A 12,968-nucleotide genomic window follows, 5' to 3' on the forward strand; every position below is an offset into this window, starting at 1 on the left:
AGACTTCATTTAATATTTTCATTTTACAGCTTGGCATAAAAATTGACAGTGAACTAATAATACAAAGGGGCTCATCTCACCTAAAGCTTGTTGTACAAAAATGAGGCTTTTACTGGAAAATAGCTGCTCCTTTCATAGTCAATGTAGGAACAGGCACCTCAGAGGAAAAGGCTGTTTAGACCTAGAGAGGTCTAAGATAGTTCCTTCTTTCCACTGCCTGTAGAGGAAGTCTAGATGATTTTATTAAAACAGCCTTATTTTCAGATAGCTAAACCATGCTACTTAGTGACATAAGAGATACATCTCACTGAGATAATATTTAATTCCTGCAATGTATGAGAATGAACTTTCTAGAATCCATGTGTCTTGGGCTTACCTTGATCAGACTTGGTGTGCAGCTATACCTAATCAATAGGCTCCCTACACTAACACACACCAGTATTCTGCTCTCCAGTAGAAGCTTCTTACTTTCCAAGGGCAATGCTGGTCCAAAGGATTGTGAAGTGAGTTTCAGAGGCAGATTCTAAGGGCCAAAAGGCATCTGCCTTTAGTTTGCCTTTACAATGAACTTACAGACTGCAATACTGAGTATCAGGTGATGAAATAATAAAGTATCTTAGCTTTTAGTAGCCCCTGGGCAAGATTCTTAATGCTAAGATACATGTCTAGAGAGGGAATTAGAACATAAATTCCTTTTCTTACTTTGTAGATCTCAGCAATTCTTCATCTCTGAACTTTGTATTTTCAGAAATTTATGAAAGGGTGCTGCATAAGGAATTACTACTACAGCTTATATGAAGCATGCCATGAACTTCAAACATAGGTTCCTTTGTATAGCATGCTATTTTGAAGTATATCTTTGATTGCTGTATTGTCAACAATAATCTGTCTTTATGTATTATTCTGTCCTGCAGCACAGCATTCGGTGGTACTGACTACTGCAATAAACCATGTAATTATTGCTCACACAGCGAACTCATTCAGCTAAAATTTCAGCTAAAATTTCAAGTTGCACAGTCCAGAGCAGAAGACACTGAATGTGAAATCCCAATTAAAAACCTGTGCATACTATCAGCTTGTTTCTCTTCCCATTGTTTTCTCCCTTTTCCACAATATCGCTCATTAAGTTAACACAGAAATCAGTAATTGGGTCCTCAGCATTGTTAAAGATACCAGATAAAGCTTCATCCATACTCACTTTTGGCACATGTGGATTAAATTCTACTGCTCTGTGAATAGCTTCTACTGCATTCATCTCTGCAGTACTCAGCCCTCGCCTTGAGGCAGCCTCTGGAGAAAATCTACAAAATCAACAAAACAAACACATAAGGTCAGAACTGCTATTAAGAAAAAGCCAGAAAAACAATCTAGAGCATGGGCCCATGTAACCAAACTGAGTCAACTTCCTATGCTCTCCAAACTTCCATAGTAAGTGGAAACTCTGAGTGATCTATTACATCAAGGCCAATAAAAATCCCAGCAGAAGTGGAAAGCTTTTTTGCCTTTAATCATAGCTGAAAGTCAGTTCAAACAGTCCTTTCTCTGTCACTAATCTAAATTTGCTCTGGGTACCTTGCTATGGGGCATATTTAAGGCTGAAGATGCAGAAAAAAGAAACGGAAAAAAAAAAAAACAATGCCAAATTATTGTTGAAGGATTTTTATTAAAAACAGGTTTGGGAGGTTTTAGGGAGGTTCCCAACCCAATGCCCCTGGGTCAGGTTGGGATGGGAGCACGATGCAGCAGCAGTAGCGGGTGGTCTACTGGCCACAGCACCATTGAGGGTAGCATGCCCAAACTGTGGGCAAATCATCTGCCCCAATGAATGAAAAACCAGACCATGCAATCTCTTTCTCACCTCACACCCCACGGCTAACTCCAGAGCTGTACTTGGCAGGCAGACACCACAGGGAAAGCTGTGACAACCTTAGCCCTGCCCTCCCAAGCTGGAGTCGCTGTGTAGGGAGGAAAGATGTTGCAGTAGGTACTGGCGATCTACAGGATAAAAAGAATGAAAGAAAATTACTTAGATCTTGATGTGTACATACACTTTAAAAGCAAAAACTGTCAGGATGTCAGTTGAGAAAATGGCTTTCCACTCTACTTGCTTTCCAGCTTTAGGGAGGCATTCGACCCTCAGGTGCACAGACACAACTCTGCCTGGGATTTGTGTGAAGGCATCTGAGAGCAGAATTGGGATTTTTGAGCTCCATCTCACAAGAAGCTGAGCACCCTTTCAGAGCAGGTCAGTGCTCTAAGTCCACAGGCATCAAGTAGATGTGCTCAGCACCTTGGAAGGTTGAGATGCAAGAGAAAATTATAGCAGGAATGAGCAGATATTTGTGTCTCTAAAAATACGAACGTCATCTACCTCTCAGAATCCCTGACATAGTCAAGCTAAATCCACCTGCCACTATTTAAGTAGATGAGCAACACTGACAACATTGCTACTACATTTATTTATTACCTTGTTGTAGTCATGTTTACATAAAGTTGAAGAGGTTCAGCCACACACCACCTTTTAGTTGTATATTCATTATACTAGCTAGGAAGCCAAAGCTCACCCAGGTAGTATACATAAAACTGAAACAAGAATTGAATTTATGCTATTTCTCTTCTCTTCTTCTGCTGTTATATTTGAAGAGTAATGTTTGATCACTGCAAATTTTTGTTATATGTAAAGTAATTTTACAAATTTGCTGCAGGACTGAATTACCCTGCTAATCCAGCAGATTGTTAGGGTGTGGGCTCATCTAAGAGAAATCTTGAGTTAAATCAGGAATTTTGCTGGACAGTGGTTCTTATGCACTTACTTGTCAGAGACAGCTCTGGCTTTGAGCAATGCAGCTGTGTAACATATTGTTGCTGATTTTGGTAAGCTTATATCTGTTGAAAAGAAAAGAAAAAAGTAAATATCTGAACATTTAGAAGTCTGCAGAAAGACCAGTGTTTAATTGATTACTTCAGAGTACGTATGGTATATGCAAAATTATTATGTGAATTCAGAACACTTTCTTATCTTGGGACTTGTACTCCCATCTCACGTGTATTTTTAACTTTCTACACAATATACAGGCTTTAAAACTTGTATTAATGAGGTCAAGAACTGCTATTTAAGCAGCAACTGGGTTTGTTAGAGAACTAATTCAAAGACCGACATGACAGACACATAATGAAAGAATTCTTTACTTCATACATAAATATATAGGTAACCTAGAATACACAAATTTTTCCATACTTCACAAAATATCTAAGTACTAGCCGAGGGCTATCTTAATCATTCCTCTTGTTTTCATGAAGAAGGAGATGTCTAATAGGAATACATGGCAGCTATACAAGTTAAGACAACTATTTAAGTAATAATGGACTTGACTTTCAAACAATCAACAATCATTAGATTTATTGCAATTAAAGATCAACAGTAAAATAAGACATTTTGGCTCTTAGGGAAATCTTGGACCACAATATTCACCAGACAATCCCTGTCCATTTTATGCTGTTCCAGAGACATACAGGAGCCATTAACCTGAATTAACCCATTAGATGAACTGAATTCATCAGTATGTATTCATGAATACATGATATCTACCTGTAGATTGGCACAATGCACCCAAAAGGTAGAAAGAAATGCTGGTTAACAGACATGAGTTACAGATTTGTTGCCACTATTACAGAGAAGAATTGATTTCCACTCTAGTGTAGACACATTTATACAGTGACTGAAATATTCTAGTATTACAAAATTAAAGAATACTGTTAAATGCAATAAAAATCCTGAAAAAACAAAATCAATCCCCACTAAGGGCTGGATTCTGTAAACACATCTGCATGCTGCAACATTATAGCTTGCAAAAAGCAAATACATCATTTGTAAACAAAAGGCACTGGAGTAGGCTCACTGCAAAAGTGAAGAGCAGCTTATCTGACTACTGTTCTCAGAAACTATCTATGCCTCATTTTGTCATTAAAGTTGATTAGAAAGAAAAAACCTACCACAGAGCTTGGTAACATTAGGGTGAAGAGAAACTTGTGATCTACTGAATTCAGTGCCTTGCAAGAGAGGACTCTAGAAAGGAGTTGAGTAGGAGAAGCAAGTGTATCTCAGGAGTCACCATCATCCACTTTTTCACATCTGAGCAATGTGACATCTAAGGAGATGTGACAATTGTGTTGGAAGTTCCCCTGTAATATATTCTAACTCTATTTCACCTGAGTACGTAGTTGTAGTGACTAAAGTAATTAAAATCAAGAGCAAACAAAGCAGTCTATGTGACAGATATGTTAATTAGTCTACTAATAGAAGCTAGCTACAGAGCACATCTTCCATGACAGTAGGATAAAATATTCATAAGCACCCTCAATAACTCTGTTTGTACCAGGGTAACTCCTTAACATTAGGAATTCAAAGTTATTTCCAAAAATCAGAAATTAACTTTTTCAGAACATACTGGTCTCTGTATTTATTTCAATGTAAACTTTATGCATCAAATCCCAAAAGGAGTGAAAAGTAGAAGAATGGAAAGAATAAAGAAACAAACAAGAAAACCACTGATGTGCTGTCTTTTATAAGATTTTCAAATGGTCAAAAGAGTATCTTATTCCCTCTCACCTGAAAGTGTTTCTTTGAGCCACCAAGCCACCATCACTCTAGGGAAATACCTTCCCCTGCATCAGTTCAAACCTCATTAACAGCAGTTTAGGATCTAACTTATACACAATTTTGCACGAATGACACAGAACAAGAGGTCTACCTAGAAGTCCCTGGAAATACATTTTCTCAGGCAAAAGTCAAACTCCACAATACAAATATAAAAGAGAGAGATAAAAAGAGAGAGAGTGCCTGAACATGTGCACATAAAGCAGCAAGAGCACCACTTCATTTTTCTGTCTGTTTGAAGGAGCTTAAAACTAGGAGGAATAAAGAGGTCTGGAGTATATAACCAATGAAGAAGATGAAGAACAGTTCGCAGAATCATAGAATCATAGAATGGTCTGGGTTGTGAGTGACCTCAATGATCACGCAGTTACAAACACTGTGCATGGGCAGGGACACCTCCCACTAGACCAGGTTGCTCAAGGCCCCATCCAACCTGGCCTTGAACACTTCCAGGGAGGGGGCAGCTACAACTTCCTTGGGCAACCTGTGTCAGTGTCTCACCACCCTCACAGGAAAGAATTTCTTCCTAATGTCTAACTTAAATCTTCACTTTTCAAGTTTTAAACCATTTCCCCTTGTCATTTCACTTTACACCCGTGTAAAAAGCCCTATCCCAGCTTTCTTGTAGGCCCCCTTCAGATACTGGAAGGTCACCTCAGACCCTCCTCTTCTCCAGGCTGAACAACGCCAACTTCCTCAGCCTGTCTTCATAGGGGAAATGCTCCAGCTCTCTGATAATTTTAGTGTCTCTCCTCTGGACATGTTCCAGAAGCTCTATGTCCTTCTTGTGTTGGGGACTCCAGAACTGGACACAGTACTTCAGGTGGGGTCTCACAAGAGCAGCGTAAAGGGGGAGAATCACCTCCCTTGACCTGCTGTCTATGTGTCTTTTGATGCAGCCCAGGACAATGCTGGCTCTCTGGGTTGCAAGCACACGCTGATGGCTCATGTTGAGCTTCTGCTCCACCACCACAGCCGAGTCCTTCTCCTCAGGGCTGTCCTCAATTCCTTCTCCTCACAGCCTGTAAACATGCATGGGATTGCTTCAATGCAGGTGCAGAACCTTGCACTTGGCACTGTTGAACTTCATGCGGTTTGCATGAGTGCACTTCTTGAGCCTGTCAAAGTCCCTCTGAGTGGCATCCCTTCCTTCCAGTGTGTTGACTTCACCACACTCCACAAACTTGCTGAGGGTGCATTCAATTCCACTGTCTGTGTTGCAAAGATGTTAAATAGCACTGGTCTGAGTACTGACCCTTGAGGAACTCCACTCGTCACACATCTCCATTTGGACACTGAGACATTGATTACAACTCTTTGGGTGTCACCATCCAGCCAGTTCCTCATCCAATGAGTGTTCCATCCATCAAATCAGGATTGTTGCAGTTTAGAGATTGGAATGAAATGCAGTTGTTTTGCTGATGAAAGCTGCTAGCTCAGTTTCATCAAGGAAAGCAGGTATACCAGCAAAAGCCAGAATAACAGCAAGAAATCAGCAATTCAGCCATATAAAACACAGTCCAAGAGGTTAAACAATGAGACCACTCAACACAGAAAAAGCCTCTAACCACATGTATAAAGGCTTGTTTCTGCATCAGATAATTGATACTTGAACGGAGAATGGACAGCAGGATGTGCATGGACCAAGTTGTGGGGATTATTACAATTCTTGGCTAAGAGATAAAGATATCTAGTAGGATTTGAGACTGATACAATGAAATTGATATAGTAAAACAAAATACCATATCACAGAACAGAATCTTCTAGCAGCAAGTAAGTATTCCTGAACTGGAAACATCTCTGTACACAGAGTGTAGGATAATCCATAGTGAACTGCTGGCAACTGCAAGGAAGGGAAATGTGATGAGGTGAAGCAAAGCTCAGGTATACCACCTGAGTCATTACTGCAGAAGAAATAATATTTCTCAAGCAATATTGTGTTCAGATGTCTGCACCCATAGTCAAGAGCAACAAAAGTAAAAACTGAATTATTTTTGTAATGATCTGAATGCAATAGTCTGAGAGAAGATACAACTGTTCCTTAGGTATACAACCCAGAAGAACAACAGGAAAGGAGAAGGCCTTCTCCTGGGTAAAGGATAATGGTAGCACAAGAATAAACATTTCAGCCTTAAATTTAGGCTAGAGATTAATAGGAGAGTTTTGAGAAGTTAATTTTTGAGGCAGATTCCCAGGTAGAACAGAACAGCAAAAAACCCCAGCTAACTCTAGGCTGAAGTTTATTCAGCTCAAGGAAGAGCAACACCATGTAGGGAATACAACAGCAGGGAACCTGACTCACAGTGGAGGCCTCTTCCAGTATTATACCTTTAATGAGCAAACAGCAATTATTTCAGGATAATACCTACAGTCCTTTGGCAATGGAATAATTACATATAAATGTTCATGTTTATGTTGCTGTGGAGATAACCCTCAGCAGGTCCGTGCCCACCTCCCTCCAAACATGTTTTGGTTTTCGTTGTTCTGTATCAGACCATAAGTATTTGATTCTGCTGTACCCTGGTGTGATCACTACAATACTTTACATAATTTACGCTTCATTTCCAAAACTGGGCCCTTGTATTTTAGAGAAAACCATAAAATAATTTAATCGGTTGACTTTAGAAAGCGAATTAAAACTGAAATAGACCTAGGAGATACGTCTCCTGTTAGGAACAAAAGTTAAGTATTTCATAAATGACTGTGTCCAGCTCTGTGAGCCACCTGGCAAAATACCTTCCCACATACTGTTTCCCGTCCTCCTGTGATTATTTGTGGAGTTCCCACAATGTGCTGAAAGATATGACTGATATTCTGTTGTCAAAATCATGACGTTTTTGCCTAATAAGAACACGTGTCAGTCTACAAATGCTCTCCTTCTTCCTTATTGCTTCCGTCCTTAAACAGAATATGAAATAGTCTAGACTTAATTTATAAGGATTTTATTTCAATTAGCCCCTTTCAGCTAAGGGGAGGGCTGGAAAAAGTGAATTCTTACTGGTCATTTACTGCAGAAGCAGTTGCTTGTGGGAGTGAACTAATGGAAAGATGCTATGGATAGAGACAATGATAGTATCACTACTGCTCTGATTTAAGAAATCCAGAATATGCCATGTATCATCTAAAGAGGTCGTGGGACCTATTGTTTTTTAAAAATAGCAACTAAACACTTTCTATTGTTTTTGTAAGAGAGCAACTAAATGAAGAAATTATGAATCTGGATACAGACCAGAGCAAACATCCCCTAACCAAGACATCAGAAGGCTCTAAATGAGAAGTGACAGGCATGCTGCCATTGTTCTTGTCATTAATGATGGCAAAATCTAAGTACCCAACCAGAAATTATTCTCTATTTTGATGTCAAAGCACATACTATTCCCAAGTCAACAATACAGATTCCCATGGGTTTAATTTCAGATAATTTATAGTCTTATCAACACCAATTTGATTTAAATATTTGCTGATATAAACTGTAGATCTGAGGAGATAAACTGCACAGTAAAATCCTTCCAGTTAAACTGATAGCTCTTCTTCATAATAGGACTTGAGAGAGACTGCATTAAGGTGTAGTAATTTCCAAATATGTAATTGAAAGTATACCAACAAACTGGAATAAGTTATGCAAAGAGGTAAATCAAAAAATGGTGGAATACTCAACATGTATTGTGCTTAGGAGTAAGCCCCATCTCTGATTTTCCCTCCCTCAGTCTGACTGAAGATTCTAGTGTTTCAGTGATGGGCCAACACTGGCCCTGCCAGCAAAGAACTTGCACCTGCAGGCTGGGCTGTCAGCTCTTGCACAGGTGGTAGGAAAAATAGCTTATGGGGAAGACTGAAAATGCTCTAGCAATTAAGTATGTGCAGTCTGGATCAGTGATGACAGAAGACTGATGCAGTCATCTATAAAGACACAAAATTGAAGAAGAAAGTGAATTAAGCTGATACAAATGGTTAAAAATAAGAGCAACGAGATGGAATTCAATAAAGGAAACCATGAATTGAACATCAGGGGAAAAACACTTTGTCAAAAAGATGTAATATCCTGTAGTATTATCTGCCATGAGAATAGTCATTCCATTTTTCCACAAAACGTGGTAGAAAACATGCTGAAGGGAGCAAAATTATGAACACAATGATCTAATGCTTATTTTGTGCTTGCAAAACAAGTTTATGATTCTCTGTACTTTGGACATTCTTCCTCAGTGGTGGGAAACACCTAAAACACAAGCACATAGCCACTGTGTATGTTAAGGCCTGGATTTTGGTCCCCTGAGAGGATGGGAAAAACATTTCAACACAAACAAGAAGTGTTTATTTTGCCATGACCACAACTAAAACTTAAACTGTTCGATTATGGAAAGATTTTGAGGGTCACTGCTCGTTATAAAGCCTCCCTATGCAACTCTTGCTGAGATTCATATCTCAGTGTCCAGGCAGGCATCAGCCCCTTTAATTTGACTAAATTCAATCCTAAATGCATACAGAAGAGAAGGAATCACTTCTTCTACAAAAGATTAGAAAGATCAAGATTTGTATATATAGTTCAAAATTTTTGTGCTTTTTCCCATAGAATCATATGGTAAAAACAGAGACCAGATGGTATGAACAGACAGAACTGATGCAGAGACCTAGTTGAAGTGACAAGTCATTTTGACAAGGAGGAAAGAAACTTGTTCTTAGAAGCAGAAGCTGAAAAAGACATGATGGGAAAAAAGACCAACTATTCTCTTGCTCCTGCTGTTACACAAAGTGGAGGTCTTACCTGATTTGCATCTCTTGGAGAAGGCAGACTAGGCTTTGATATGACCTTAACTAAAAGGATCTTTCTCTTCAGGAGAGAGAAAAGAAACAAAAGGATTATAAAATAGTGTATGTGAGGTAATGGCTGCTTCCATACTGCTTTTTAACTCAGAAGAAAACCCTTTCTTGTACCTGTATCTTGGACATTTACCCAGTTAGGTCCACCAGGCAGAACATCTAAAAAATACCAAATGTAATCACAGCAAGTAATGGAATTGATAGAGTTGAGCTGTGATCTCCAATTGTAGAATCATAGAATCATCAAATGGTTTGGGTTGGAAGGAACCTTAAAGATCATCTACTTCCAGCCACCCTGCATGGTTAGGGTCCCATTCTATTAGACCAGGTTGCTCAAAGCCCCATCCAACCTGGTTCTTAACACTTCCAGGGATCAGGCATCTACAGTCTCCCAGGGCAATGTGCTCCAGTGTCTCACCACCCTCACGCTAAAGAATTTCTTCCCATACCTAAATCTACCCTCTTCCAGCTTAAAACCATTACCCCTTGTCCTACCACTACATGCTCTTGTGAAACGTCCCTCCTCAGCTGTCTTCTAGGCCCCCTTCAGATACTGGATGGCTGCTACAAGGTGCCCCTGGAGCCCTTTCTTCCTCAGGCTGAACAACCCCACCTTTTTCAACCTGTCTTTACAGGAGAGGTGCTCCAGGTCTCTGATCACCTTTTTGAGGTCACAAGAGCTCCCTGTCCTTCCTGGGTTGGGGGCTCATTACACAAAAACTCTGGAGACCGTAGCAAATCAATTGAAGACTCTATGCAACCTGCAACTCTCTACAATACCTTCAAATTAAATGTAAATAGAGTGTAGCCATTTCTTGAATCTGTAAGGACAAGAAGAAACTGGACTAGAGGGGTACTAGGGAAAGGAGAATAGCCCTGAACACCCTAAATTTTAGACAACTGGTTCCTCTGCATTAACTGTTTGGATTTCACCAAGTTGAAAGCATTCCAAGACAATGAAGACACTGGTTCTAAAATGCTTCCTCAAAGGCCTGTATTTTGATTTGGCACTAATGTAGGATTCTTCAAAGTATGCTGTTACCAAATAAAAAAGTGCTGTAGTCTAGAGCAGAATGACATCCTCTGTTTTTAAAAACCACTTTTTTTCTTTGTACCCTTTGGTCTAAATTATCTTCTCCAGTGAACTCTGAATTTAGGACCCTGTCTACATGGTGACATAGTCTTTCTCCTTCTTTGGAAGGTGGCAAGTGAAAGGGGAATTGGTATAAGGTGTTCTTTGTGCAAACCAGAAGGCTCATAGTCTCACTGGAAAACACTGTCATTTAAAAAAAAAGAAAGCAAGGACAGGTTTAGGGAGGAACCACTGCATTACTATGACTAAATACATAGGCATCCATTCTTTTAAAATCTGACTTTCAATTGCCAGAAAGGTCTGAGTTTTCTCACAGTGCCCAGGTTACCAGATAATAACAATCATAGGAACTGGCTGCTCAGAGAAGTTAATAAATCATTTGCTCTAAGCACCACAACAAGCAGACCTACTTCACTGGAAAACAATCAGCTTAAAAAGCAAGGCAAGAGGAGCAGAGAAACTTTATCTACTATGAATACCAGAAGCTTATTCCATCAAGAAAAGTCTCTTTAGCAGCCGTAACTATTTCTGCTGTAAATAATACCGACATATATTAAATCAGAGCCAAAAATCCTTTCAGAATTCAACATTTAGGTCATCTGTACTCTATTGACAGGCACTGAACTCTGAAATCGTAATGATGTAGCTCAGCAACAGTGCATGCTGTCCCACTAATGAGGCCCCTTTTCCATGAATAATGAGTACGTACATCAGCTCTGTTGCCAGGTACATAATATAAACACCACTTAACACATGGCTTTTGGTAAAGGAGAGTGTCTGCTTGCAGAGGCTGAGGTTTTGCATAAGGTGATCCAACTTTTTAGCCCAGGGTGGGGGCAGACTGCTCAAGGAAATAATTTGTTCATATGTTATCAAAATACAATAAATCAGGTTTGGTCTTAGTCAAAAAAAGGAAGAGGAGTGGGACTAACAGAAACTGCAGATAGAAAAGTATAAATGAGTTCATTGTTTTATATTCCAATAAATCTTACAACACATGAAGCTGATGAGTTCTAAAATGAGCTGAGACTCCCTGAGATGGGCCTTCTGAGACTCATGAACTGCACGGGTTATGCTGGTTAAGCCAGTGTTTGCTGAGTCCTTGTGCACACCTAGTGTATGCACACACCTTTGTTTATACATGGCAAAGCATGACTAGAAATTGCATGGGTTTAAACAAAATAAGGAGAGTTTTATTTTGATAAGCCTCATTTGTTACATTTATGACCTCAGTCTTGACTCTGTTGGATGCTTCAGAGAAAACAAATGCCCCTTCCAGTTTAACAAGTTACATGACACAAAGTGCCACTATTGCATTGTTTAAAACCAGGGACCAGTGCTTTAGTATGCAAAAGTGGAGCTGGCACAGGATTTGAGAGGGCATGGCTTAATTCCCTGTTCTGTCACAGTTCTGCTATCTCCCAGGGCTATTATCTCATAACTATATTAAAGACTAGAAGGTGCCAACATCTTGTGGTCCCTGGAGCATAAAAATAAGCATTTCTATCTACTTGCTTCTTAATGTGCCAAAATTCCCATGTCACAGGAATTACTGAAATTCAAGGAGCTACAAGAAAGATTCTGATGTTACCACTTTAACTGCAGATTTATTCAGCCAGACTAAGCACAACCAGGATCAATTCTACAGCCATTATTGTTACAGGATGACAGTATTCAAGGGCTTGGTAACAGTTTCATTTTCACTTAGAATGATTTGACTTTGGAAAGAGTTGGAAAAGTTCCAGGCTGGACTGGTAGTAGTGACTATCATTAACGTTGCTTGTAATCAGATGCTTATTTATCATTTGTTAAATAAACTCATCTATGCCAGAGTCTACTAGAGGGGTCTGAAATTTGGCAGTATGATCATGTTAGTATCAAGCCAATGGTCTACTGCTAGCCTCTTTAAAATTTACCTTCATTTCCTATGCTATAAGATGTTAGAAGAAAGCAATTAGCACATATTCAGTGGAAGTTTCAGCATTTTTTTTTTTCGGTTATAGACTCCAAAGATTGTTTGCTCATCAAGTACACAGATCTCAGTACTCCAATAAACTTACACACTCCCCACTCCATCACTGTTCCACAGGATGAGACAGGTCCAAGTACTGGGGCTGACAGCAGGAAGCTGGTCTCTGTGTGGGCTCTTACTTTTCTGGTTTTTGGCACCCATGAAATGCCTCTGAGAATGTCAAATGAAGACAAGACAGAAGTCACAGTGAAGAGGGCAGGTGGAAAAGATGTCTGGTAAGACAGGAGCTGGAAAGTGAGTGAGGAGTTGGAACATGACCACCACTGCCCTGAAAAGAAGACTGGGATAGGTAGGAAGGAGAAGCAGAAGAACAGAATTGGGAATGAACATCACTGTCTGAATGAGAAGCATCTGATACAAACCAGGAT

At 39.6% G+C, this 12,968-nt stretch overlaps 1 protein-coding gene across 2 annotated transcripts in view; it reads right to left on the reverse strand.

Moving 5' to 3' along the window:
- Window positions 1–12,968, reverse strand: part of ST7 (suppression of tumorigenicity 7) — a 142,665-nt gene that overhangs the window by 17,352 nt on the left and 112,345 nt on the right. Inside the window, exons 10-12 of one of the 2 annotated variants that reach the window (XM_030465316.1) lie at window positions 2,814–2,886; window positions 1,859–1,995; window positions 1,220–1,301 (exon numbers count right to left, since the gene is read on the reverse strand). In XM_030465316.1, the coding sequence (XP_030321176.1) occupies window positions 1,860–1,995; window positions 2,814–2,886 (209 nt within the window). In that variant the 3' untranslated portion in view covers window positions 1,220–1,301; window position 1,859. Of the gene's footprint in view, window positions 1–1,198; window positions 1,302–1,858; window positions 1,996–2,813; window positions 2,887–12,968 lie in introns of those variants that run through there. The other variant, XM_030465311.1, reaches the window with a different exon arrangement.

This window comes from Calypte anna, chromosome 1 (assembly GCF_003957555.1).
Source record: "Calypte anna isolate BGI_N300 chromosome 1, bCalAnn1_v1.p, whole genome shotgun sequence".
NCBI lineage: Eukaryota > Metazoa > Chordata > Aves > Apodiformes > Trochilidae > Calypte > Calypte anna.